Consider the following 26,728-nt stretch of genomic DNA (forward strand, 5'->3'; position numbering starts at 1 on the left):
TCGGCCCGGCGGGGCCCGCCCGGTCCCGTCCCGTCCGCCGCCGCCGCCGCCGCCATCTTGTCACCCCCGGCGGAGGGGAGGCAGCGCCCCTCCCCGCAGCGCCGGGCCGCGGCGCTCGGCCAGGTAGGCCCCGCAGCCCGCAGGAGCACGGCCCGACCGGTGAGAAGGCGGCGGGGCGTCGCGGGGGGAGACGGAGGGGAGGGGGGGTGGGGGGGAGTGTGAGCAATGGGGGGGGGGGGGGGTGAGGGGGTGTCGGAGTGTGGGGGTGAGAATATGGGGGTGTGAGGGGGGGACTGTGAGCAGTGGGGGGGGGGGAGTGTGAGCGTGGGGGTTTGAGTGGGGTGTGAGAATGGGGGGGCGAGTGTGGGGGGGGGGAGTGTGAGCAGTGGGGAGTGAGAGTGATCATGGGGTTGTGAGTGTGAGCACTGGGGGAATGAGTGTGAGTGGGGGGGAGTGTGAGCAGTGAGGGGGGGAGTGTGAGTGGGGTTGAGTGTGAGCGTGGGGGTGTGAGGGGGTGTTTGAGTGTGGGGTGTGAGAATGGGGGGTGAGTGGGAGTGGGAGGGTGAGTGTGAGCAATGGGGGGGTGAGTGCGATCATGGGTATGTGAGTGTGAGCGTGGGGGTGTGAGCAATGGGGGTGAGTGTGAGCGTGGGTATGTGAGTGTGAGTGGGGGGGTGAGTGTGAGCAATGGGGGTGAGTGTGAGCGTGGGTATGTGAGTGTGAGTGGGGGGTGAGTGTGAGCAATGGGGGGGAGTGTGAGCATGGGTGTGTGAGTGTGAGTGTGAGTGGGGGGTGAGTGTGAGCAATGGGGGGTGAGTGTGAGCGTGGGTATGTGAGTGTGAGTGGGGGGTGAGTGTGAGCAATGGGGGGGAGTGTGAGCATGGGTGTGTGAGTGTGAGTGTGAGTGGGGGGTGAGTGTGAGCAATGGGGGGTGAGTGTGAGCGTGGGTATGTGAGTGTGAGTGGGGGGTGAGTGTGAGCAGTGGGGGGTGAGTGTGAGCATGGGTGTGTGAGTGTGAGCAATGGGGGTGAGTGGGGGGGGGAGTGTGAGGGGGTGTTGGAGTGTGGGTGTGAGAATATGGGGGGGTGTGAGCAATGGGGGTGAGTGGGGGGGGAGTGTGAGGGGGTGTTGGAGTGTGGGTGTGAGAATATGGGGGGGGTGTGAGCAATGGGGGGGGAGTGTGAGCAATGGGGAGTGTGACTGTGAGGGTGTGAGCGTGAGGGTGTGAGTGGGTGTTTGAGCCTGGGCATGAGGGTGTGAGATTGGGGGTGTGAGATTGGGGGTGTGAGATTGGGGGTGTGAGATTGGGGTGTGGGGGTGTGAGATTGGGGTGTGGGGGTGTGAGATTGGGGTGTGGGGGTGTGAGTGTGAGCGTTGAGGGGTGTGACTGTGAGTGTGAGCATGGAGGGGTGTGAGTGAGCATGGAGGAGTGTGAGTGGGTGTGAGTGTGGGGGGTGAGCGTGAGCATGGAGGGGTGTGAGTGGGTGTGAGTGTGGGGTTGTGAGTGTGAGCACCAGGGGGTGAGTGCAGATGAGTTGGGGGATGTGAAAGTGAGTGTGAGCGTGGGAGTGTGTAAGTGGAGGTGTGAGTGCAGGGGGGGGGTGTGATGGGGTGTGAGTAGGGCTGGGGGGCTGTATGAGCATGACGGGGTGTGTGCACAGGTCGGGGGGGGGCGAGGATGAGTGTGTGTGTGGGGGTGTGAGGGTGAGTGTGATGGGGTGTGAGTGCCTGGGTGTGGGGTTGTGTGTGAGTGGGGGGGTGAGGGTGAGCGTGGGGGCGTGAGGGTGAACACAGGGGTGTGGGGGGGTGTACATGGGTGTGAGGGGTGTGCGGGTGAGCGTGGGGCAGGGTGGCGGGCACCAGATGCACGAGGGGCGAACGTGGGGGGCACTGGGGGTGGGGGCATCAGCAGGACACCCGGGGTGGGAGGTGCGGGAGCTGGGTGTCAGTGGGGCGAGGGGGGGTCAGAGGGGCTCGGCAGTGTGGGGAGGGGGGCTTGCTGGGGGGGGGGGGGTCTGAGGGTGTGAGTGTGCAAGGGCCGTGTCAGAGGGGGGCCTGCCCCACTGCCGGGGGGGTCCCTGTGGGGCACCAGGCGTTGGGGTCCCGTTTGTGAGGGGTTCACCTGGGTGAGGTGCGGGGCAGGGAGGCCCCCCCTGTTTTGGGGGGGACGTGCGGCAGTGTCCCGTGGGGCTGTAGGGGCGAGGTGTGGGGCAGGGGATGCCACCGGCAGAGGTGCCCGGCACCGCGGGGTGGCCGCTGTCCTGCGCGGGTGACGCGGTGACCCACCGGTGTGTGTTGGTGCTGGGGGGCTGCGAGGAGGGACGGGCGTCTGGCACCGCTGCCTGCGCCTGCCTGCGCCTGCCAGACTCCACGCGTGTCTTCTGGGTGGCACGTTGTCCTGCCGAGCGGTGGGTACCGGCCGATGCGGTGGGGTGCTGCCAGGAGAGGGGCAGGGCAGGGGTCAGCGCCGTGGTTTACTTTTACCAGACTCTTGTGGTTTACTTTAAAAATTCTAGTCTACTCTCCGACCAAGACGCGGGGGGAGGTGGGGTGCAGCATCTCGCTTTTGGGGACTGCTCGGGCCCTTCCCGGTGCAGTCGGTTGCCCACCCGTTAGCGAAATGCAGCGGTAATTGCCGGGGAGCACGGCTCTGCACCGACCGACCTACGGTTTTCTGCTGAACCTCTCCACGCTCACCTGCGACGAGGGGGTGGAAAGAGTGGGAAATATCTAATGAACTTTGCTTATGCCCTTCGTTAACTGTGTAGACAAAAACAACGCAAAGCCCGTTCCTGTCCAAACTGAGAGTTTTTTCTTGTACTAATTAATCCGTCCTCTGTCTGGAGCCGTGTCGGGGTCCGGTCCCCAGCTCGGCAGCCCCTTAACGTCGAAGCCCCGTCCTTGTGACTGCAGTGAAGTCTGCGTGCCGTACCAGGATCCCAAAGCCTTTTGTAAGCACCGATGATGAATTTTTAAAGGAAAACGCCAGTCTCGGTGTGAAACCGGGTGCCGTCCCGCAGGGAGGGATCCCTGCCTGCCGAGGATCGCAGAAGGAGAGCAAAGCCTTTTAAAGGCAGGCGATGAGGCGAAGCCGGTGTGAGGGAGACCACGGTACCCAGCGCGGCGGTGTTTTCGGCGGCTCTCGGGTCATGCCAGGAGGTGCCCCGACGGGTGCCACGCTGTGGGTCTGTGGTCTCACCGGCATTCCCGGCTGGCCGCAGGAGATGCGGATGGGGCAGAAGGTGCCGTTGTCACAGCTTTTAGCTGATTCTTCCTCTGAAACCTCCCTGCTTATTCCGACCGCCTTGAAACTCGCTGCGTGATAAGGAAATGTCTAAATTTAGGAACTCAACCCCTTGCCTCTTCCCCTCCTCCCCCAAGCCCGGAGTTGACCAAGCTTGCTCTCCCTCCGAGCCTTTCTCCTGGCGGCACCCAGTGCCCCCCGTGGCTCTTCGGAGAAGTCCTTGGGCAACGATGCCAAAACGCTGCGGGCAACTCGGCACGGCTCCCGCTCTTTGGGGACGGGAGGGCTTGTGTTGCCACAGCCGTCGCCAGACCTCACTCTGCGGGGTGCGTGGAAGTGCGGTTAAAAACATGGCAGGGAGAGACGTGAGAGGCCAGAGCGAGGAGCTGGAGGCGAGTGAGGTTGGGGAGGAGGGATTTGGAGTTGCAGGAGAGGGGATGGAAGAGGGTATGAAGTCAAAGGTCCAGGTCAAGACGTGGAAGGAGGGAGGGAGGGTGAGAAGGTAGATGCCATCAGCCCCACGCAGGCTCCTGCCTGCTGGGATCTGGCATTTGAGCCTCTTTCCCCGCTCTCCCCAGGTGGAATGGGTTTGGGAGCCGGCATCAACCACGCTGAGCTGGAGGAGGTGGGTGGGCACAGGGGTGTTGGGTTCATGTCCAAAGAAGAGCAATGAAGCTGGTGAAGGTCCTGGAGCACAAGCCTTATGAGGAGCGGCTGAGGGAACTGGGGTTGTTTAGCCTGAAGAAAAGGAGGCTCAGGGGAGACCTTATCGCTCCCTACAAATACCTGAAAGGAAGTTGTACCGATGTGAGAGTTGGTCTCTTCTCCCAAGTAACAAGCGATAGGACAAGAGTAAATGGCCTCAAGTTGCGCCAGGGGAGGTTTAGATTGGATAGGAGGAACAATTTCTTCACTGAAAGGGTTATCAAGCATTGGAACAGGCTGCCCAGGGAAGGGGTTGAGTAATCATCCCTGAGGGTATTTAAAAGACCTGTAGACGTGGCTCTTAAGGTCATGGTTTAGTGGTGGACTTGGCAGTGTTGGGTTCACGGTTGGACTCGATGACCTTAAAGGTCTCTTCCAACCTAAACGAGTCTGTGATCCTGCGGGAGAGGGGCATGGTTCCTTGTGAGCGATGGGATAGTGCCAGTATTTGGGTATGGAGTCAGCTGAGCCCACCCTATCCAGGCAAATGAGCCATTTCACCCTAAACCGTTGCCTTTCCAGACTGTTCGCTGCTGTGGGTTTGGATGTAACGAAGCAATCACAGTGATTTAAACGAATAAGTACATTATTGAGTGCCTGGCTCGAGAGGCTTCCCTGTTCGGAGGATGACTAAGGGCACGTCTGCCCTAGCAGGCAGGAGTGTCGGGTCCGTCTCTCCATGCGCTGATGCCAGCGCTGGGATTTCAGGCTGGAAACCTGAGCTGGCTGCAGTCAACCGGCTCAGCTGTGGAAACCATTTTGGGCCAAACTGCTCCCGGACCCGCATCCTGATCCAGCCAAACTGCTCCCGGACCCGCATCCTGATCCAGGTGGTGCTGCCCAGGGCCTCGGGTGAAGACGCAGGCGGTACCTGGGCAGGGCTCTCTGCCTGCGCTGCTTTGCCTGCACCTTTAGCGTAGATCCCTGGTTAGCGGCCGGAGCGAGGGGAGAGACGTGCCCTTCCTCGAAGTGATGGGGCCGGAGATGCGCTGGGAGGGACAAGGGCTCCGACGGGATTAAGCTTAAATCAGCTTTCTCTGGCTGTGGCATGCAAAATTTTGTCACCCAGAGGCTGAAAGCTGTGGCCTGACAAAAGTTGTTTCACTTGGTGTAGGGGACAAGGGGAGTGCAATGCCCTGTGAGCCGGGGGGGACAGACCTGGGAGTCAGGTGGTCCCTTCTGGAGTCGAGCTGTTTTGAATTTTAGAATAATTGGGGCTGAAACAGGGCTCTGAAGCTACAGTGCCTGCTCGGGGCATGACGGTGGGGTGAGCAGGTGGATGGGAACCAGACAAGACGCTGCTTTTGTTCTCCTTTAGGGTCGGGGACCTGCTTGTCCCCATGGGCCTGCTGACGGCATCAGATGGGGGGTCACCTAGCCCCACATTTAGAGTAGGGTTTCCCTGGCCTGTTACCTGTCATCGGACGGGGCTGGTTGCTTCTCTCAAGACCCCAGAAGGACTGTGAGGGCTGAAGCTTTAAAAACGGGGAGCAGCTTGCAGCAGGTCGGGTGAGCCCGTTGCAGAGGTGGCTGGAGGTGGTGAGCTCTTGTCGGCTGCTGAGCTTCAGGAGAGGAAGGGTTACGGTCTTCTGCCACGTCGGGGTTTGAAATGGGGCTTTGAAATTGCCCAGTGAGGGCTTACCTGTACCCCGTACCCCTTACCCGCCATTCCCGAGTAGCCGGTGCCGAGGAGAGGCTTTGCAGATTTTTAAAAAAGCTGTGGCCATTTTAGAGGTCTGGTGATTTGGGTGCGATCCCTTTACGTGGGAGAAGCGGGGACACTTCACGTGGCCTCACCGCAGCCGCTGGTGTGTCAGGCCAGTGCAGCAGCTGGGAACAGAAGGAAGAACTTCTATCCCCACGGGCTGGATCTGACCTGGATCCTTAACTCTTTTGTTGAGTACGAGCCCTGTATCCCTTTGAAGAACAAATGCACTCCTCCATTTGCAGGTGACCCTCCCTTTCCCTAGCCGCGGGGCAGGGGCTTCCCTGCTCTTCCCTGCTCTTCCCTGCTCTTCCCTGCTCTTCCCTGCTCTTCCCTGCTCTTCCCTGCTCTTCCCTGCTCTTCCCTGCTCTTCCCTGCTCTTCCCTGCTCTTCCCTGCTCTTCCCTGCTCTTCCCTGCTCTTCCCTGCTCTTCCCTGCTCTTCCCTGCTCCTTACCCCTCCGGGGAACCAGGGAGGATTCGGGAGCTGGAGCGATCAGCCCCATCAGAGAGGCAGCATCTCTCCTGGAAACAGCTGTCCTTGCTTTCCCTGCTGCCTTTGCCTCTGCAGAGTTGTCAGGTCAGATAGAAATCGGTGAGGTTTCTACTCCGTACCGTGATCTTACCTTCCGGGGGGCAAGCGGCCGGTCTCCGAGCAGTTGCCTGTATCGCTGCCTAATGCAGATTGTCAGCGGGAATGTTGGCATCTGAAAGCATCCACAGTCCAGGGATCTGCTTCGGGATTTCCCTGGGTGGTCCAGGCTCTCTGTGAGGCTCCCAGCTCCCTGGGGTGTGCAGAGGTGGCTGTCCTCATGAACCCCATGGGCGAGCGTGCCACTGTGCTGCTAAAAGCTGCGGAGAGCTGATTGAAAGCTCCTGAGGCTGGCAGGAGGCAAGACTAGAGCGTTGCTGACCTTGGGAGATGGGAAGGTGGCCTTCATCTTCCTCTTCTCACTGTGGCATCTGTCCTTTGGCTTTGACCCATGCCGTTTTGCCCCACGATCGGGTATTTGAGGAGCTGACTTTCCCCCGCCATGCCCTAGGCATGCCTCCGCTCTCTCTGCATCCTCCCTGGCTCATCGTGTTCCCAAATCACTATTTTCACGCTTTCTCCCTTGCGTGGTGTGTGGAAAACGCTCCCGAGAACGTTCCTAACTTGTCGATGAGTTTAAGGGAGGACGTGAAGTTGGTTTCTTTGCCTCTATGCTTATTAAAATCTCAGTGGAGAGTGGCTCGGCAGCATGAGGGGCAGTGCCTGCTGTGCCAACCTTGGGCTGGGAGCAGCCGCTTGGCTTCGTGTGCTCCCACCAGGGTGGGAGTCTTGGCTGGTGGCACTTGCCAGATTCCTCCTGTACCTTCTTAAATCAGATAAATACACATGTACAGAGTCACCATCCCGGGAGGTATTTAAAAGACGTGTTGATGTGGCGCTTGAGGACATGGTGGACTTGGCCATGTTGGGTTAACGGTTGGACTTGATAACGTTAAGGGTGTTTTCCAACCTCAGCGGTTCTCTGATTCTATAGTCACCATGTACATCTTCCCTTCGGAGCAGCCCCAAGATTGAAAAAGTTAGGGGCACGTGAGTATTTTGGTGCTGCAGCCTGCCTCCTGCCATGCAGTTACACGTCGCCTGCCCTGAGCTGCAGCTTTGTGCAGGGCTGGAGGTAACGGTGAGCCTTGCTGGCTCTCGCCTAGCCCACCCTCGCCACGGCTGTGTCCCTTTGGCGGTGGTGAGCTCCAGCTGACGCTCTTTTTGGAAGCACCTCTGGCTGCAGCCGCTTCCTGAGGGAACTCTCCTGGCTGTGGGGAAGGTCTTCTCCTCCTCCAGTTTCCCTCTTCGTTTTGGGAGGGTCCCCGGAGCCTGCGGCACTCGGGTGCTGCGCCAGCCGGTCAGGGAGGCAGCAGCGGGCTTTCCCCGATCCTCCCCTCTGCTAGCAGCCTGCCTTTGAGCCGAGCAGAGAAGCCAGGCTTTGAGGTTGGATGTGGAGCTGCTTCTAGCCTGGCTGTCATTTCCAGGCTGCTTCTGTCCTCTTGGTTTCGACTGCAGCCGCTTCCCTTGTCATTTCAGTCCTCCGAGTTGCTCTGGTTTGTTATCCAGAGCTGGAAACGCGGATACTAAGATCTTGGTCTCCATGTCTGCGTGCTCGGCTTGCCTTTCTCTGCTGCCTTCTCCTCCAAAGTTCTGCTGGCTGCAAGTTTATTTAGTGCCATGAAGGCTTGTTGCTTTTTCCAGAGCCCAAAAGGCACGGTCCTGGCCAAGGAGAGCAGCAGTCTGACCAGCGGGAAAAGCCCAGAAAATAGGGATTTGGAGAGACGCTGCCTCGCAGGGGAGGTGAGCTCGGGGAGGATTTCAAGGCAGCGCTCTCGGCGAGGGCTGTGCCGGTTCCCCCGACTGCTGACGGTCGGCCAGGGCCAGCTGGAGGGCAGTGGTGTGCCGTGGGATGTGGCAGCCGGCATTTCCCAACCGGGAGAGAGGTCGGAGCGTGTTCCCAAGGCCTTGCCTGGCTGTCCCCGGCTTCGTGCCGACAGCTCCTCGTGCATGAAAGGTCAGCGGTTTGCCCGAGCTCGTGTCAGGGAGCTGGCATGGAGTCAGAGCTTCCCCCGACCCCGGGGGGCCTGTCCAGAGGGGACTGGTGCCGTCCCGGTGCAGAGTAACCGGCAGCCCCAGGACTCCAGCCAGCGCATCCCAGGGCTGATTCTGGCTTCCTGAGGAGGATGATGGTGGCCATGGCCTTGGCTGGGGCTACGGGCTTCTCGCCGGGGGCTGCGAAGCCGCGGCAGGGCTCCGCTTGGAAGTGAGCATCGTGGGTGGTTGAGTGGGATGCCGGTGGCCCGTGGGACCACGGGGTTTCTTACGCCCGGGTCTGTTTCTGAGCCGTGTCGCTCGGTGGGGTGGTGCAGTGGCAGCGGGGGGACGTGGTGACCCACAGCCCCCTTTTCCTAAGGGATTCAGAGGGGCGGCTGGGGGGGTTTGTGTCTGTGCTGAGGGGAAGGGGCCTGCCCGGGCAGGGATGCTGCCTGTTCTGCCAGCATTTCATCAGAGGGCAGTTTAACCGACGTCAGGAGGTGCACTGGCTGCTTTCATCTCAACGCTTCTCCGATAACATTCCTTACGTTTCGGTCACACCGCCGAGGAAAGGAGGAAGGACGTCACCCTTTTAAAGAGAGACCAAATGCTGCCTCCCACTTGTATTTGTTATTTTAGTTTAAAAATCCTTCAACAGATTGCTTCCTGCGGAGGGGAGCCGGGAGTGAACTCCGCGGTGGGGAAGCACGGGGAGCCAGTGAGCTGCTGCCAGTGTTTGTGAGTTAAAAGCAGTAAGTGCGGGATGCCCAAGAAGCCCCCAACTGTGGTTGACATCTCCAAAACACGGGATGCATGGAACTGAAAGCTGCCCGAGAGCACGCCGCTTCCATTAAAGCCTTTAGAGGGGAAAAAAAACCCCTCTGAAATTAGCACAGAACAGAGAGGATGGCTTTTTTTCCCAAGCTCTTCAGGTTAAAAATATTTGAAAAGTGGGACAGGATGACAGGATTCCTGGCTTATTTCACCAGCCTTGCGTGTGAGAGTCTCAGGCGCCGGAGAGCGTGCCGCGGGGAGCGAGCCTGATTTGGCCAGAGGGGAGATCGCCGGTGCTGGCACGTAAGCGATGTTGCAGTGGATCGGAGCAGGGAGGTGCTCCGCGTGGAGCCTTCTCCTGCCCTGGGATGGTGGGATAACCACAGCCCCCCGAGCTGAGGCTCATTAGCTGCCCGTGTGATTGCTCTCCACGTGTCGCGGGTGGGTTTCCCCCGCATGGAGCAGAGGGTCGTGTCGAGCCTGCGGTGGTGCAGCCGTGTCCTCGCTCGCTGCCTCATGCCCCGAGGAAGGTTCCTGCTATTTTTTTTCGCCCTCTCTAATGTCTCTGCGGTCGTTGTCTTCTCCCCGTCAGCACTTTTCACCCCCATCCACAATGCCAGCAATGCCGCAGCAGTAATGTCACCTCTGCGCCGGAGTCGGCCTTGCAGGCAGGCCTGATCCTGCCCGCTGCCGGCCTTGAGAGAGTGCCGCGTCCCCTCGCGCCGGCTTTTCGGTGCCGGCTGATCTCCCTCGCCGTGCTGCGGGAGGATAAATGGGAACGCCGCGTTCGCAGGCCGACACTGCGTGTGCCCCGGCGTGTTCTCTTTGAAGTCGGCGGCCTTGGCTCTTCCTTCTCCCTGGCCCCCTGCGCTCCTGGTTTGTTCGGAGCGTGTGCTGTTCCTGCCGTGCTTTTCCTGGGACGTTTGCTGGATGCAGGGCGCACCCCACTGTGGGCAGAATGGCAGGATATTCTTTCTACCCCCAAACAGCTTTCTTTTTGCTCTTTGCTGAGCAGAACGTCTTCGCTCCGCTGCCGGGATCTGTGCGCACACCATTTCACTGAACAGCTGCAGACGGGACTTGGTGGGATTTTTCCATTTTCAGTTTCTGAGTGGTTTTTGTACCTCCCCACCCTCCCCAAACCCCGCTCTGGGCTGCAGGGTCCTGGCTGGGCTGGTGGAGCCCATTCACCTGGCAGAAAACTCCTCTTTTTTTCCTGGGTTAATGAGCTCTGCTCACTCCCCCTCGGGTCGGGCAGTGGAGGACAGCAGCCTCTGCAGCAGCAGAGGGGCCGGATCCTGTCCGTCCAAGCCCCAGCTCTGCTCGAAGCTTGCAGGCAGCTGCCTGCCTCTGGCTCTGTACCAGCTGGGTAGCATCTACCTTTCAAGATGCTTGTTAACCCTTGCGCAGGATATTAAAAATGCAAAAGGGCTGTCTAAATGCTTGGTGTTCCTTGCTGGCCGGGGCTGGTATTGATTTATAGACTCACCAACCATGCCGTGACACGGCTTGCGGGTGATTTTGCTATGGCAGGAGCAGAGCCTGGGCTGCTGTGTCAGAATATTTTCTATTTTGGGAAAAAGACCAACTGCAAGGCTAGTTTCCCGCTTCCGTGGGAGGGTGGGGGACAGCAAGAGCAGCTCTCCCAAGCCCACAGTCCCAACTGCCGGATGTCTGCCGGCTCCGCACCGCGTCTTGCCCTCTCTTGGAGGGGAGCCGGGCTTTCGGTACCTGCCCGTGTTTCCTGGCTTGTGTTGTTCAGCCGAAACATTTCTTCCATGGCTGCATATCCCTTTTTCCCGGGTGCTGCCTGGAGGAGGGGGAGCAGCTGGGCTGGCTCGCAGCAGGACTCATGGCCCTCTCCTCCGCGGCCCAGCCGGCTGACGCGGCACATTTCACCGCCTGGAGCGTTCCGGCGCTCACCGGCACGTAACAGGAGCTGCCCCGCTGCACGTAGCGGAGGGACTGCCAGCCACGGGAGAGCGTGTGGTCTCACTGGGGCCGGTGGGCTCCCACGCGGTCTCACCGGGGCCGGTGGGCTCCTGGAGAGCTGCTGGAGTAGTGGGTCAGGGTCTCGCTGCAGGATCTGTGTGGCTCGCAACGTCCCCAGTTGTCGGAAGGCGGAAGAGCTCCGTTCCCTGTGTCCTTGGGGAGGTGACAGGGTTTGGCACGGAGCTCCCTGGGCTCTGCCAGGGCCGGCTCTAACCTCTGCTTGTGCTGGGCACCGAGAGCTGCCTCCATCCCCGCTGGGTGCCCGGGGAGAGGCACGGGGCAGCTGTTGGAAGGAGTTGAGCCGATGCTGTTTGCTCCACAGAGATGAGGTGAACGTGGGGAAATTCCCGGGGGGACATCGAGAGCCAGGCTGGCCATCTCCGGGGACGAGCACTCGAGCTGGGCAGTCAGCCGTGAGCTGAGAGGGGCCGTGCTCGACCCCCGTACCTCTTTGGGCTGCTCCTTCGGGAAAGCAGGCGCTGTGTTTTGGGTCTGTGCAGCCTTTCCGATGGACAGAGCTCCCTTCCCCATCCCGGACAGACCTGCTTTCTCTGTCTGTGTGTGTGTCCCCGGCTCTGTGGAGTTTAGCCCCGTTCTCGGCACTGCCCAATTCTTCTGTTGGCGTCTCTGTTTTACCATTTTCCTCTCGTTGGGGAAGCAGGCTCGGGCCAAAGCTAGCAAGTTCAGGGAGGAGCTGGTGGTGCTCGCTCCTAACTGGAGCTGGAGAGCAGAGGGAGGTTTCTGCCCTTGGCTTTGGTGGCCTCCAGGGCGGACAGAGCGGTTTCGGGGAGGAGAGGACTGGGCTGGGAAGGGGCGTGAAGGAGGAGAGCCCAACTATCGGCTCTGCAGACCCCGGAGCCTGCTTCCCAGCAGAGACCTGCCACCGGGCCGGCAGCTCGGGCACGGGTTCCCTCCGCTCTGCCCGCCGGCTGCGGTGCTGCCGGGTGTTCCCTGCGGGGCTGAGCCGTGCCTCCTGCCCGCCCTTGCTTTCTGCAGCCCCCCCAGCTCCGCTCGGGTTCGCCCGACACGCGCCCCCTCTTTTCCCTGTTTCTCTCACAAGTGTGCCTTGGTCTCATCCCAACTCATGTGTGTTTATATTTTTAGGGTGATTGAGGTACTGCGCCTCTGGCCGTGGAAGCATGTCGGGGCCAGTGCTGAGTCGGGCCAGGGTCTATGCAGACGTGAACACTCAGAGACCCCGCGAGTACTGGGACTACGAGTCGCACGTCGTGGAATGGGGGTACGCCTGGGAGATAGGAGGGGGACCTACGGCAGGGCCCGTGCGCGAGCGCTGCCGCCGCTCATCCTCCGCGGCGCGGGGACGAACGCCCTTCCGAAGGCAGGAGGGCAGGTCGCGGAGCCTCCGTTCCGGCCGCGGTGTGAGGGGTGGCACCCAGCGGAGCGGGCACTGTAATTTTGGTTTTCGGCGTTGCCGTCTGGCGCCCGTCCAGGGGGCTGCGCTGCCTGGGGCGGGAAGCGGGGGGCCTGATTTCCAGGGGAGCCCTGGGCTCGAGCCTGTGGTTCCTCGGCAGCTTTGCAAGCAGCTGTTTCAGATAGACCTGGGTGCCTGGCTTTAAGCACACAAGTAAGCGCTTAATTAATGAAGCATGATGCGGGTTTGGTTTTTATTGCTGGGAAGAATGGCTACGTCAAAAGACAGCAGCCTCCGCGCTGCTGTCCCCAGGGCGCTGATGGGGATAACGGGGAGCAACAGTGGGAAGCTTGGGAAACGGTCCTGGAGTGAAGAGGGGTTTGAAAGGACGAAGGTGAAAGTCTCGTGACTATTTTTTTTTTTTGGAGTTCCCCTGAGGACTGGAGTCTCTGAGAACTTGAAATGAAGACGACCAGTTGATTGTTTTATACAGCAGCTGGCTTGGCGACGAGCTGGGCAAAGGGCCAGCTTTGACTTCTCAGGTAGTAACGTAGCGCTCGTCAGCAAGAAATGCTCCCCTGCTCAAGAGCACCTTCCTTCCCGAGCCGTGCACCCGGTGCTTCAGGCCGAAGGAATGCTGCCCGCCAGGGACAGAGGCTGCTCTTTGTTCAGTAGTTGTGGTAAAATCTGTAAAAATAAGTCTTTTATCTGAGGCCGCGACGAGACCCTGGGCGCCGAGGAGGCTGTTCCCATGCTGCGGTTGGCAGCTGTCCGTGGGGTTGCTGCCGGGGCCGGATTAGGAGCCCTCCCCGGTGCAATCCCTCCTCTCTGCCCAGACCCTGGCTAGCTGCAACACGTGCCGGCCACCGGTACCAGTGACCTAGAAATGAAAAGCTTTTTATCCACTTCCAAATCTCCTGCACCAGGCAGAGCCCTGGGGAGCCTTCAGTCTCTCCGAGATGGTAATTCTGTGTCTTCTGCGAGCATCCTGGGGTTTTTTTGTCACCCAAACAATCCCTGCAGTTAATGTTTTCCCTAACGTTAACCCTGAGCCTTCCCGTCTGGTTCCTAGTGAAGATGAATTAATCCTCCCCATCTGTAATGCGTGGTTCACCACGCTCCCTTTATTCGTATTTGCTGAGCGTAACCTCGGGTTAAGGAGCAAAGCAGCCTGGTGCGGTCGGGTTGTGCTACAGCTCCGCTGCCCATTTGAACTCTCCTTCTTTTCCTCGTGGTGCTGACAAGTCATCTCCTGTATTGTCTCTGGTAATTAGCAATTTGTGAAGTCAAGCTTTCCAGCCTGTAATTCCCTTTCTTTCCCCCACTTGTTTATCCTTATCAAAGCCCCAGGGGCCCTGTGCCTTCCCTCCTTGGTGTAGCAGAATTAATTGCCGATACTTCTGCTGTTTCCTTCAGTCCCCTCAGGTGACTTTGGTTAGACCTTAGTGGATTTAAATACGTGGAGGTTTTATGGGTGAGAGTTGTTTTATTCTCTTCTGATTTCTTGTGTGGAATATTTATCCTTCGGTGTGCAAGATCCTTTACACCTCAGTATAAAGGAGGGGTCGCAGGGGAATTTTTGTGTCAAGTGTTTTGTCAGTCTCTGCCATTAACTAACTGCTGGTGGGCTCTGGAGTTTCAGGTGAGCTAGTCCTTGCAGCCCACCACCTCCTCTTTGTAACTGAGAAGAAGGAAAGGTGGAAAGGCATCGTCTCCGCACGACCTGTAGCAGAGCCGGGAGGAGAGCTAAGGCTGGGAGGGAGAGAGAGCGCCAGCGTTGGGAGTTGACAGAAGCGTTTTCGGCGTGCCGGAAGGGTTTGCCGGCAGGGCTGTGGTGCGTGCAAGCGTTGAGGGGGCTGTCCCCGAGCTCCCCGTAATGCCCGTGAGGTCTGGTGTCCATCTCCACGTGGAAACTGCTGAGCCAGCGCTCTGCCGTGCGTGCTGCCGGCAGCGCTGCGCCGCAGCGGCGCTCTCCGGTCGTTCGCCGGTCGGTTTGCATGTTCCTCTGCGGTGGTAGCTGCTTCTCTCCAGCCCTAGGCACTGTGGTACACTGCTAGCTCTCCATTTACCGTAGACTGAACCCCAGATCTTGACCTTCCCGCTCTCCTTGGGACAAGCGTTGTCTCTAAAGCAAGCAGTGCTCTGTTTTGAGCCGGGCGCAACCTCGTCATCTCTTATTTCTCTGTTTCTCAAACAGCAACCAAGATGACTATCAGCTTGTGCGGAAACTTGGCCGTGGCAAATACAGTGAGGTCTTTGAAGCCATCAACATCACCAACAACGAGAAAGTGGTTGTGAAAATCCTCAAGGTAGGTGTATTTGCTCACCGTTTTGTTCCTCTGCTGATGCTTCTGTGTCTTCCCTTCCTTCGCCTTTTCCTGCCTTCTCCGTTTGAAGGGCTCTGTTGATATTTGGATGATCTCATCTTAGCTGAGGAAAACACCAGTCCCCAAGTCAAAAGTTTTAGGTAGCTTGTCTCCTTCCCAAGAAACCAGATTTATGGAGACCCAGACGGGCTGGGCTGTTAGAGCTCTTTCACTGAATTACGCTTTTCTTAGGTAACTCTTTCCAAGCAAACCAGGGATCAGAGCAGGGAGGCAGGGGATCACATACGTGCAGTGGAGGCAGAAGGAAGGTCCTACGCCTGGCCTCGTATGGATGTTCTGCCTGTGCCCCCTTTGCCCTCCCTCTTTGTCACCCGCCGGCGTCACCGCTGTGAGGTTGTGGTGGGTGATGCTCTCCTCCTGACACGCGGCTGCGTCTCAGCGGTGCTCCGCGACTTAGGGCAAAGGCTTTCTTTGGGCCTGTTTCAGGTCATGGTCTCACCAGTTCAGCACGAGTACTTGGCTTGTTCTGATCCAAGTTCATAAAATCCCCATGCTGGATTCACGGAGCGCAGCTCCCTGCCCGACCGAGGGCGCACGAGCCCAGAGATCTTTCCCGGGATGAGCAGAGCAGCGTCTTGCAACGGAAGGTCGTTGCAACATGTGGTGTCTCGGCCGGTAAGTTGCAGCCGATTCCTGCCCTGGGGATGAGCACGGTTACACCAACGTGTCCCGGGAGCTTGGGCAGGGCACAGAGCGGTTCACCAAAGCTAACAGAGTCCTGACCAATGGGCTACAGGCCGTGTTTAGGCTCGTCAGCTCGTGGTGGCAAGCTAACTTCTGTGGCGTTACCAAGCCATATGCAATTATAGTCTGCGGGATGTGTGAGTTACAAAGTATGGGGACACTCTTAAGAACATTGCCCGCACGAGAGAAACGGTGAAGGTGGAAGGAGTATAGCAATTAAGGAGCACAACAGAAATACACGTTCAGAAAAGCTCGGGGCAGGTTACAAGTGAGAATGTGAGAAATGTCCTCGTTAATGTATTTGCCCAGCCTGTGACGGAGAAGCAGAAAGCTAGCTGGAAAGGCAGAAAGAGCATCCCGTCTTCAGAGGCAGGAGAGGGACTCGGGTCGGCTTCTCTGAGCACATCCAGAGCTGTCTCTATGCTCGCTCTGCAAGCGGGGGGGATTTTCCCTGGGCAGCTCGGGCTGGGGACTGCTTGTGAGGAGTTATGGAGACACGGACGGGCTTGGCTGCTAGAGCTCTTTTCACTGAATCATGCTTTTCTTGGTTAACTGTTTCCAAAGTTTCAGTCAAAGATTTAACCTGGGACCTGAAGAAACTAAGCTTGCTCTTTAAAACCTTGATTTGTAGTAAAATAATCTCCCAGCTGTCTTCCAAATGCTGGAAACTCCATTCCTTTGGAAGCAGAGAGCTGTTAGGTGGACGAGCTCACAGGCTGACGTTCTCCAGGGTGATTTGAGTGACTGAGGCATGGGATCACGCTCCCTCCATTCTCCCACAGGGCTGGCGTGGGGCTGGGCGACGCTGGGTACCCTGTCAGGGGAGAGCCACCGTCCTCGGGAGGCAGAGCCTGCGCTCCTCGGGGTCAGTCATGGGCTGTGCAGGCTTAGAGAATGTGCCTGCTCATCACCGTTTCTTTCGCACAACTGAAGAACCGCACGCTCCTTCGCCGCTCCCCTGCCGCGTGTACAGCCCGTCATGCCGGAGTGGCTGGAGAGGTCTGTCTTGCTGGTAACTGGCTCTCGTTTTCTGTTTTCTCAGCCTGTGAAAAAGAAGAAGATCAAGCGTGAGATTAAGATCCTGGAGAATCTCCGAGGAGGCCCCAATATCATCAGCCTGCTAGACATAGTGAAAGACCCTGTGGTAAGGAAGGGGAAGGGGCAGCTCTGACACCCGCAGCCGGGAGGGTGCGAGGGAGTCCTTCAGACCCCTTCCCACCCCGTGAGCTAGGAGTCTCTCCGAGCTCGGACTGACTCCCTGGCCCACTTGGCATCCATCTGGCAGCTGAAATCAGCCTGGGGAAATCTCTGCGCCTGTTCCCCGCTCGAGCACCGCTGAGACGGTAGACGAGAGGGTAGAAATGGAAGGAGATATTTCTGGCTGATCCAGCAGTGGCAGGTGGAGGAGGGCTGTGCCTACAGCGCCGTCTGCTCTCATTCCCGAAAAAGTGGCTGGGAACAAGGGATGCCTTCTGCCCGCTGGGTTCTTTGGCTTTCAAACCACCCTGGTCTTGCACAGCGCCAGGCTGCTTTCTGTTTGCTGGGTGACCCCCCCTGCCTTTGCGAAGGCTGAGGAGAAGGACAGGCAGCGGCCGACGTGAGCAAACCGGCAGAAAGCGGGAGGAGGTTGGGGTTGCGCTATCATCAAAGCGAATGGGCGGAGGGAGGCTTTCCTCCGCCGTCGTGCCTCGGTGCTCTGCGGTGCGCTGAGATCCTTCACTCCTCCCAAAAACAGATGAAGTTTCCTTTGTGGCACTGGCCGGTCTCCTGGCTCTTGCCCAGGGGCGGCTTTCACTTCTGTTATCCCCGCAGAGCCGGGGTATCCCACTGTCCCTGCCGGTTTCTAATCCGGCCGGTGTGATCCGAGCAGGATTGCCGGTTCAGGTCAGTCGTGTGGCGGGCTCTGCTGCCCCGAGTTGGGCAGGGGGGCAGGCAGCGCTCAGCAGGACCCGGAGGTTTTTGGGAAACCCGCTTTTGGCAGCGGAGGTGAGAGTTTTACATGGGCAGACTGATAAAGGCTGTGGTGTTTATGTAGCACGGCTGAATTTCTCCAAGGCCTGTGACTTCGTGCCGCCTGACGCGCTGATTAAAAAGCTGCATTAGGATGAATTAGCAGGGCGTATTTGAGCCAATTTTAATCCTCTGACGGGCCGTGAAAGGCAGCTGTTTGCGGGGAGATAGCAGCGAGCGGGGGCCCTGGGGACAGGCTCTCGCTCCGCTGCTCCTTTTCCAGACGGGGTCTGCAAAGCCGGCTGGTGACGTTTGAGGTGACAGATCACGTCGTAGGGAAGGAGAGCGGGGGGGTTACATGGCCGGCTCAGGAACTGAGGTGCACGTTCTTGTGTTGGGGTGGGCGGCTGTTTTGGGGAGCGGCGGGCCGGAGGACTGGTGGGCTTGCTGAGGGCGATGGCCTCTGCGCAAGTGCTCAGGGTGGTCTCTGGCCCAAAGGGCTGACCTGGCCTCCTGTGTGTATTCAGGAGGGGCTGTACAGACAGAGAGGGGGATTTCTCCCTGCACACAGACCTTGGGAGTCCTGCCCGCAGATCCAGCGTCCCGCTGCAAGGAGGAGGAGGAGGAGGAGATCAAAAAGAAAGGGGAAGGGGTGGGGAGAATCCTGCAAAAACAAGCCAGAAAACATGGCGTGAAACCTACGGCAGCAGCTCGCTCGGCTCCTGAGGGGGGCTGCGTGCCTCCTCCGCCTGCAGAGTCTCTGAAAACGCAGTTTGGGAAGCCCCGGCTGGGCCTGTCTGGGAGGGTTGCGGTTGGCCGGGGCTGCGCAGCTCCAGCGCTGGCCCCTTCTCCTTTCTGCCGGCGTTTCTATGAAGTCTTTGTGAGATCGGGTTGCTGACAGCTGAGGCAAGAGCCCCTTTCCAGGGTATAACCTTAGCTCGCTCTAGCGATGCTGGCAGGCACCACTCTTATAAACCAGACCCTGAGAGCTCCCTTGCTTCCCACCTCGCCCTGACCCAGCTTTGCTGGGTCCCGTTCGGTACCCAGAGGTGGGCGCATCGGGTCTGATCGCTGGTAGGGGTATGTGCAGGTCACGCGCGCAGCTGGTGGTGTAAAGATGCAGCTCCTAATCCGCTGGATGCTGCTAAATGCTGGGCAGCAGTCCTGTCTCGAGAGCAGCTCTTATTGCAGTACAGGCAGGACCCGGGGCGGCGAGGGCAGGAGGGCAGGAGCTCCCGGTGGGTGCTGGAGGGCCCTGGGCTGGACACAGGGCAGTTGCCCGCCTGCCTGCCCCCTCCTGCACTCTCCTGCCTTGAGGAAGACTAAACCTCTCTTCTTTTCTTTCTGTCTCTCGAACTGATGCCGCCGTCCTGCAGTCTCGGACGCCTGCCCTGGTTTTCGAGCATGTCAACAACACAGACTTCAAGGTGAGCGACCACCTGTGTTGCGGACACCTCCTGAATCCGGTGATGGCGTGTCTGGGAGAGCTCTTCTAGGCCGTGCTGCAGAGCAGGCATCACACCCTGGCTGCCAGAGGGAATCCCGAGCCGCTCTGATGCTGCCTCGTGGTGGGGAAGGAACGGTCCTCTATTTCAGAGGCACACAGTGTCACAGAAATGGCTGGCATTGCTGTCGCAGAGGGGCCAGGGGATTTTGGGCTGCGACCAGCGGCTTTTTTCTACATTTCACAGTTAAGGGAAGAGCCAGGGGCACAGTGCTCATGTTAGGGATTGTCCCCAAATCTCTCCTCTCTGCCACGATGCTCCAGTGTTTGGCCATCCTGGGCTTGTATTTGCAATCTGGTGTTGGCCAATTTGCAGGCTGAAACCGTGGATTAGTTGAGCCTTGCGTCCCTGGAGCCTGGGCTGAGTAGAAGACAAGGAGGGTTATCAAGATGGGCTGGAGGAGTTACTAAACCGGCAGCCGCTTTGCCTGTGGCTGCTCAGTTGTTTTCGGGGAGTAATTAATGCACTGTAAGTCCTGGAGTGATCCTTTTCCCACCCGATTCTTGTTCCCAAGGCTTGTCTTCGGGCTGTCTCAGGGAATTGCTCTCTGGGCGTTTTTTGCGAGGGCGGTGAGGCGTGCACTCTCATCCTCATCCCCTGTCCTCAGGATGGGAAACTGAATCCTTCCAGGTGCCGGGTCTCAGAGCTCCCTGGTCCCCTCCTGGGTGGAAGCAGGGAGGGCACATGCGTGCTCCGAAGGTTGGTTAGCCAGACTGAGAGTCTGGCTCCTCCCTGTGGTGTGCTGGCGGTTCCCAGGTGGGGAAATTCGGGGTACAAAGCGGGTACGAAGCTGCCCGTGTGCCGTCTGGCCCGTTGGTGCCTCTGGGCCCGAGTTGTGGCTCCACAAGTGTCTGTTCTGCGCCTGCGCAGGCGGCTGGTGCCTCCACGAGGAGCCCGGGTCCTGCACCCAGGAGCGGTGGATAAACGTGCTGTGTTTTGTTAACCTGCCTCTTGTCTTCATTCTTCCAGCAATTGTACCAGACGCTATCTGATTTTGACATACGGTTCTACATGTATGAAATCCTAAAGGTAAGCTCCCGGCGGCGGCTGAGAAATCCACAGTCCCAAAGAAAATCCTTACTCAAGCAGAGACCTGCTGCTAAATCTCCCCCGGGGGGTCTGTGTGTAGAAGCAGGAGGTAGAGCACGGAGCTCATTTGGCTACTAAACCCTGCTGGACCGTTGCCCGGCCGTACGCGTGGGATGGCTTCTTGGGCCACCGCGCAAGGGGAGGCTCAGAGGCAGGTGGCTGTGGAGCGTGCTAGCGAGCGGCTCAGAGGGTGAGGTCGCCGTGTCCTTGAGAAGCAAAACCCATCTTATTTGTCTCCCCGGCTATCCCCTTGCAAGACTTCTGCCTCTGCTGGGACCTGGTATTGGAGGTGGCTTGGGTCGCAAGCTGCTGTTGAGGCCGGGAGCGTGCTGGGGCCTGCTCGGGTGGTCAGCCGGGGGTCCGAGGGTGCCGAAACCCTCTCCCAGAGCACTCCTTGCCTGTCCCAGCCATCCCCGCCGGCAGAGACCGGCCAGGATCGACTGCAGCGTCCCGTCTGCGGGGCTTCAGTTGGAGCAGGCACTGCAGGGAGACGGCAGCCTTTGAACGAGGTCTCCTGTGGGGCTGGCACAGGGCTGGAGAGGAAGATGGGGTTTGCCTCCTCGCCGCCGCTCGGTCACGCTCCAGCTCTGGGGTTTGGGCTGACCTTCAAAAGGACGTGCCGGGGGGGGCCCGAGCCCAGTGCACGGACCTGCGGCGCGGCGGGCTGGTCTGACCCACGCTGCAGGATTTTAGTGGTCTCCTTCCAGGAGAAGTGACGGCGTGTGCTGGACCCCAGGGAGGGTCCACGCTAGAGGTGACCGCACAGGATCCGGAACAGGGCCGAGGTCCGGAGATCCCTGGGGAACGCCTCCGTGCCTGTAGCTTTTAGGACAGGCGTCACTGAAGCAGGGGCTGACCTCAGTGCTGCCCGAGGTGGCTGGCTGGCTGGCTCTGTCCCAGAACAGCCTCTGGGTCTGTCCTTCACCCGCCTCTGGCTGCGGGCGCTCTGCCCGATCCTGCTGCCTTGTCACGCAGAGGGAGGCTTTCTGACGGCGCCCGTTCTGTCCGCAGGCGCTGGACTACTGTCACAGTATGGGGGTCATGCATCGAGACGTCAAGCCACACAACGTCATGATTGACCACGAGCACAGAAAGGTACGGTGAGGCCCCGCTGGCCCCGGTTCCGACTCCCCGGGGAAAGGGGAATGCTGCAGGGAAGTGCTGGGCTGGTTCTCTCTGCCTGGGTCTGCTTCTCGGAGGGGAGGGGGTCAGCCATGCTGTCCTAGCTCCCGCTCTCACTGTCACAGGGCTGAGCAAAGGCCGGGAGCATTTAGAATCACGGAATAATTGAGGTTGGAAAAGGCCCTTAAGATGATCGAGTCCAACCGTGAACCCAACACTGCCAAGTCCACCACTAAACCATGTCCCTAATCGCCACCTCTGCGCAGCTTTTAAATACCCCCAGGGATGGTGACTCAACCCCTTCCCTGGGCAGCCTGTTCCAGTGCTTGACAACACTTTCGGTGAAGAAATTGTTCCTAATACCCAACCCAAACCTCTCCTGGCGCAACTTGAGGCCGTTTACTCTTGTCCTGTTGCTTGTTACTTGGAAGAAGAGACCAACTCCCACCTTGCTACAACCTCCTTTCAGGTAGTTGTAGAGAGCGATAAGGTCTCCCCTGAGCCTCCTTTTCTTCAGGCTAAACAACCCCAGTTCCCTCAGCCGCTCCTCATAAGACTTGTGCTCCAGGACCTTCACCAGCTTCATTGCTCTTCTTTCGACACGCTCCAGCACCTCAATGTCTGTCTTGTAGCGAGACCGCTCAGCTCCCGGCTAAGAGCCTTTCTGCCGGCAAGAGAACCAGCAGTTTGCTTTTTCCTGCTTCCCCACGCTCCTGTTCCTGCAGGCCAGCACAGACTTAGCCCGCCTTCAGCTGCTGCGGACAGTTGCAGTTTCGACAGCGAAACTTTCCCGGCACGGTTAATGCCGCGTGGTCCTGCCCGTCTCCGGCAGCACAGCGCTCCCGAGCCCGTATTCAGGCAGGAGAGCGTTGCCTTTAAGTCGGGGTTGGCCCTCGTTAGATCTGGGCCCCAGCAGACCCCAGTGCGGGGAGGGGGCTGAATTTGCAGCTGTTTGTTTGGAAATACAGGTGACCATAAAACCCGCACCTGCGTCCAGTAAACTCCTTTTATTTGCCACCTGTTTGTCAGTTACTTAGGCTTGTAAATGGAACTTTAGATTTCTTCCAGCACCTCTGTAGCAACTGGCCAGCTGGGACCTCAAATAAAAAGGACTTCAAAAGGCGCCTGCTTGGACAGCGGGAGGCTGGGCGTCTCTCCGTGGCACCGGCAAAGTCTCTTGCAGCCGGTGAACGCCCCCGTTATCAGAGCGGAAAGGGGCCGAACCCCCGCCCCGTGCTCTTTGGGCACCGTGCCCTTTGAAATCTTACCCGGCATCGCAGCCTGGTATCGCCCTGCGTCTTACCGGGTGCGTTTTGTTGTAAGCGCTGTGTGGCCAGTCTTTGCTGTGAGCCAATCTTCCCTTCTCCCCAAATTAATATTAAAACCACTGGAGAGGCTCTTTGTGGATGGTAGATGTCATATATCTTGATTTTAATCAACTTCTGACATAAGCCAACCAGGGAAATGTGGTTTAGATGCATTTTCTATACAGTAGGTCTAAAGCTGCTGGAAAGCCGTAATTAGAGAGTAATTATCAATGGTTTGCTGTCAGAGTGGAAGGCAGCGCTGCACGGGTTCAAGGGGGATTGTCCTGGGCCTGGCGTTACTCAGTATTAATGACCTGGCTGATGGACCAGAGAGCGTGCGTCGTCCGCAGGTTTTAACGAGCGAAGCTGGGGAGGGCTGCAAGTCCCCTGGAATTCAAAGCGATCCTGACGAGTTGGAGAAAAGATCTGAAAAAACGGGGCGAAACGCAAAGCCCGAGTCCGAAGCAGGGAGTAGTCGTGGGGGCAGGCGCAGGACGGGCATCGCAGCCCCGCCGGCCGGGTGAGGGTGCTGGCGGAGCATCGGCGATGCCACGAGGAGGGAGGATGCCGTGGTGTCACCCCCCCACCCCGAGATGCTCCTGCTGCGAACCCCTGAAGGGCTGCTGGAGGGGTCGGGGTCTGGGGTCTGCGGGTCCCCATACTGATGTGCTCTCTCCTCTTCTCCTCCAGCTGCGCCTGATCGACTGGGGGCTGGCGGAGTTCTACCACCCCGGCCAGGAGTACAACGTGCGGGTGGCTTCGCGGTACTTCAAGGGACCGGAGCTCTTGGTAGATTACCAGGTACGTCCCGGCGGGGTCCAGCCCCTCGTGCCGACAGCGGAGCCTGGGTGTGGAAGACGCAGGCCGGTGTCCTGCGGCTGCGGTGTCCCGCTGTCCTGCGGCTGCGGTGTCCCGCTGTCCTGCGGCTGCGGTGTCCCGCTGCCGTGCAGCCCCGGGTTCTCCCGTGCCCGGGCACATGCCCGGTGGGTTACAACCTGCAGCTGCACGTGAGCGGGAGAGGGGACAGCCCAGCTACAACTCGATGCTGGCTGGGAAAGGCTCTTGAGCGATCGGTGTAACCTGCCCGGGGTGAATCCGTGCCAAGGGGTGAAGTTAACTGGGGGAGGTGAGAATAAAAGAGAGTATTTGCCATCCTCCGAACAGCCCTTGAGGTGGCTGCTCTTGGCTGGTCGGCGTCTAGCTTTTCTGCCCGTGACCGATGAGGCCACGTGCAGTTCAGGGTCTGAACCTGAAGCCTGTGTTGGAGACGGTCCTGGGCAAGGCAGAGTGTGGAGCTGCTGGATGCGGCACCAGGCACCCACCCTCTGCTCTCTACCGTCCTCTCAGGGGGGGGTCTCAGTGCGTGTTCCCCCTCCTGGGCCGTCCCAGCAGCCTGGTGGCTGCCGGAGCTTTGCTGACCTCCCCTCTCTCTCCTCTCGGCTTTTCCAGATGTACGACTACAGCTTAGACATGTGGAGTTTAGGCTGCATGCTGGCCAGCATGATCTTCCGGAAAGAGCCTTTCTTCCACGGTCACGACAACTACGATCAAGTGAGCTCCAGGGCAGCACGCTGCCCGCTCCCCCCATCGCCCCTTCCTCCCGCAGACCCTCCCGGGGAGCTGGGCGAGCCCGGGAGCGTGCCGTGAAGCAAACCGGCGGCACAGAACCAGCGTGGCGGCTTCCCGACGCTGGCACGCGTGCGCTACCTCTGCGTGCTGCCCCATCTCTCCGTCCCCTCCCCACGCCGGGGTCTCGGTGCTCCCTGCTTCTCCTATCCCTCCGCTTTCTGTCTGGGGGAGGAGTGGGTGAGCTGGCAGCTAAATCTGGGGGTGGCTGGGCAGGGGAGCAAAGCACTGGTTGTACTGGGAGGTGATAACAGGAGCCGTCTGCCTGACCCACGCGCTGCCGGTGTAGCCGGGGCGCAGCTCGGGAGCTGCAGGAGCAGCGCGCTCCGTTTCGGTTACTCCAAGCGATGGTGCTGCCCCAGTGGGGTTCATGGGACGCGGCTTCAGAGCTGGCTGCTGTTTTCCAGTCGTATGGCTCCCGTAAACTCAGCCAGCGAACGCAGGCGTGCCCGGCGGGCTCCTAACCCCACCGCAGCCCGGAGCAGGGCCTGCAGGAACCTGCATCTGTGGGATCCGGGCTTCCCCGCTGCATCTGCCCTCAGGGCGAGGAGGGGAAATCTGGGAATGCCGACCTTGGAGCGCGCTGCGGGCACCTCTTTGCCCTTCCCTGCCGAGAGCGGGACCAGGGCATGCTTCCACATGGCTTCCAGCTGCCCCAGGGAAGGGCTGCGAGGCCTTGCCTTCACTTTCCACCCCGGAGAGGGACAGGAACGCGTCCTTCCCCAGCCACGAAGCTGAGTTGAGCTGTGGCCTCGCTGGGGAAGCGGGGGACACCGGAGTGGGGGGCCGGGGACCCGCGGGGCTGCGGCTGGGCTGGCAGGAGCCCCGTCTCTGCCGTCGCCCTCAGCGTTGCCGCTTCTCCACTCTTTCTGCCAGCTCGTGCGCATCGCGAAAGTGCTGGGGACGGAGGACCTGTACGACTACATCGACAAGTACAACATCGAGCTCGATCCCCGCTTCAACGACATCCTCGGCAGGTGGGTGCGCGGCCAAATCCTCCCTCGCCACGGTCGGGGCTTCGGGGCGAGAGAGACGGTCCGGCACCGTGCCGGGATTCCCACTGACTCGTGCTGTTCTCCGGGGAAGGTTGTGGGAGAGGGCAGCGTGGGAGGTGAGCTCGCCGTGCCATCGGCAGGGTGCGGGGCTGATGCAGCTCTCTCCTCTCCTCCTCCTCCTCGCAGACACTCGCGGAAGCGGTGGGAGCGCTTCGTCCACAGCGAGAACCAGCACCTCGTGAGCACCGAGGGCGCTCGATTTCTTGGACAAGCTGCTGCGCTACGACCACCAGACACGACTCACTGCCCGGGACGCCATGGAGCACCCGTACTTCTGTACGTCTGCCGGCGTCGCTGCCTGCCCCGGCTCCTCGGGGCTGCCCGCCGTTCCCTCCCCTCCGCCCAGAACCCATCTCCTCCTCGCTGCTGCTGGCGCCCTTTGCCACCCCGACGGTTCTCCCCGTCCTTCTGCGTCCTTCTAGCTCCTCTATCCCCCTGCAGGGCTGCTGCCCCATCGTCGGGGGGGGCCGGGCAGCGAGGCACCAGCGCTCCCCTCAGGCCTGCGGGGAGCCCTCGCTGACGCCCGTCGCCTTCCCTTCTGCCCCGCAGATCCCATAGCGAAAGACCCAGCGAGGATCGGCACCTCGGCTGGACTCTCGGCCAGTAACACGCCCGTCAGCTCCTCCAGTATGTTGGCAGGTGAGCACTGGGGCTCTGGCCGGGGACCCCCTCGGCCCCCCCCACCCGGGGCTAAGCGTCACCAGCTCTGAGCTCTCCCCCCGACCCGCTCCCTCTCTCTCCGGCGCAGGTATTACCTCGATGTCCGCGTCCCAGCCCATCGGCAGCCTGGCTGCGTCGCCCGTCATCTCCTCTCCCAACGCTTTGGGCTCGCCGGTCCCCGCCGCAGCCGGCGTGCAACCCTGAACTCACCTCTCAACCGCCGGCTTTCCGCAGCGCCGAGGCCGGTGCCGCGCCTGCCTTCTGCCCTCCTGCCTGCCCCGCCAGAGCCACGGGCTCCAGCCGGCAGCCCCTGCCCAGAGGCAGAAATGGGGTGGGAGGGCGCTCTGGAATTTTATTTTTATTTCTGTTGAGTATGGAAAAAAAAAAAAAAAAAAAGAAAAAGAAAAAGAGCAAAAATGTAGGTTCCGTTTTGGGTTTTTTTTGGTTTTTTTTTTTTTCTCTGTGCAGTAACAATATCACACTCTCTGGCGATGGACCAAGGCTGATCTCTGTTGTGTCTCTGTCGGGGTATGGAGTTAGCTGCATTCTTCTCATGAGGATCATGGTTAGTGATGCAACTACAGTGTAGAAATCTAAAAATGGATAATAAAATTTATTTTCTATGTCCCTAACAAACAGGTCAGAGGGAGCAGCGGCTTCTTCTTGGGTGGTGGCAGCAGGCAGGGATGCCCTGCCTGGGGAGGGGGGGTTTACAGCACGGACACGGCTTCAGCACAAACGTGTCCCCAGGGTGGGGGGGGGGCAGCGGCTTGTGGGCTCTGTAGCCCTTGGGGGTCCTGGTCTGCCCCCAGGCTGGAGGGGGCTTCAGCCTTGTGGCGCAAAATGAGGTCAGGGCAAACCCCGATATCCGTCCAGGCTGGGGGATGGATGGATGGATGGATGGATGTGGAGCAGCCCTGCGGGGAAGGACTGGGGGACACTGGTGGGTGACAAACAGGACATGAGCCAGCAATGTGCACTCGC

General features: G+C 59.6%; 1 protein-coding gene across 1 annotated transcript; it reads left to right on the plus strand.

Moving 5' to 3' along the window:
* Positions 1 to 26,380, plus strand: LOC115340318 (casein kinase II subunit alpha-like). Its single transcript, XM_030011774.2, is given in 14 exon segments — positions 1 to 159; positions 12,092 to 12,227; positions 14,557 to 14,668; positions 16,473 to 16,574; positions 18,757 to 18,807; positions 19,855 to 19,914; positions 20,986 to 21,069; positions 23,094 to 23,204; positions 23,853 to 23,954; positions 24,906 to 25,006; positions 25,211 to 25,268; positions 25,270 to 25,360; positions 25,634 to 25,723; positions 25,833 to 26,380. Coding segments are annotated over 13 exon segments (1,179 nt in total). The 5' UTR covers positions 1 to 159; positions 12,092 to 12,126; the 3' UTR covers positions 25,949 to 26,380.
* The last annotated feature ends 348 nt before the right edge of the window (positions 26,381 to 26,728 follow it).

Source organism: Aquila chrysaetos, chromosome 4, assembly GCF_900496995.4.
Source record: "Aquila chrysaetos chrysaetos chromosome 4, bAquChr1.4, whole genome shotgun sequence".
Classification (NCBI taxonomy): domain Eukaryota; kingdom Metazoa; phylum Chordata; class Aves; order Accipitriformes; family Accipitridae; genus Aquila; species Aquila chrysaetos.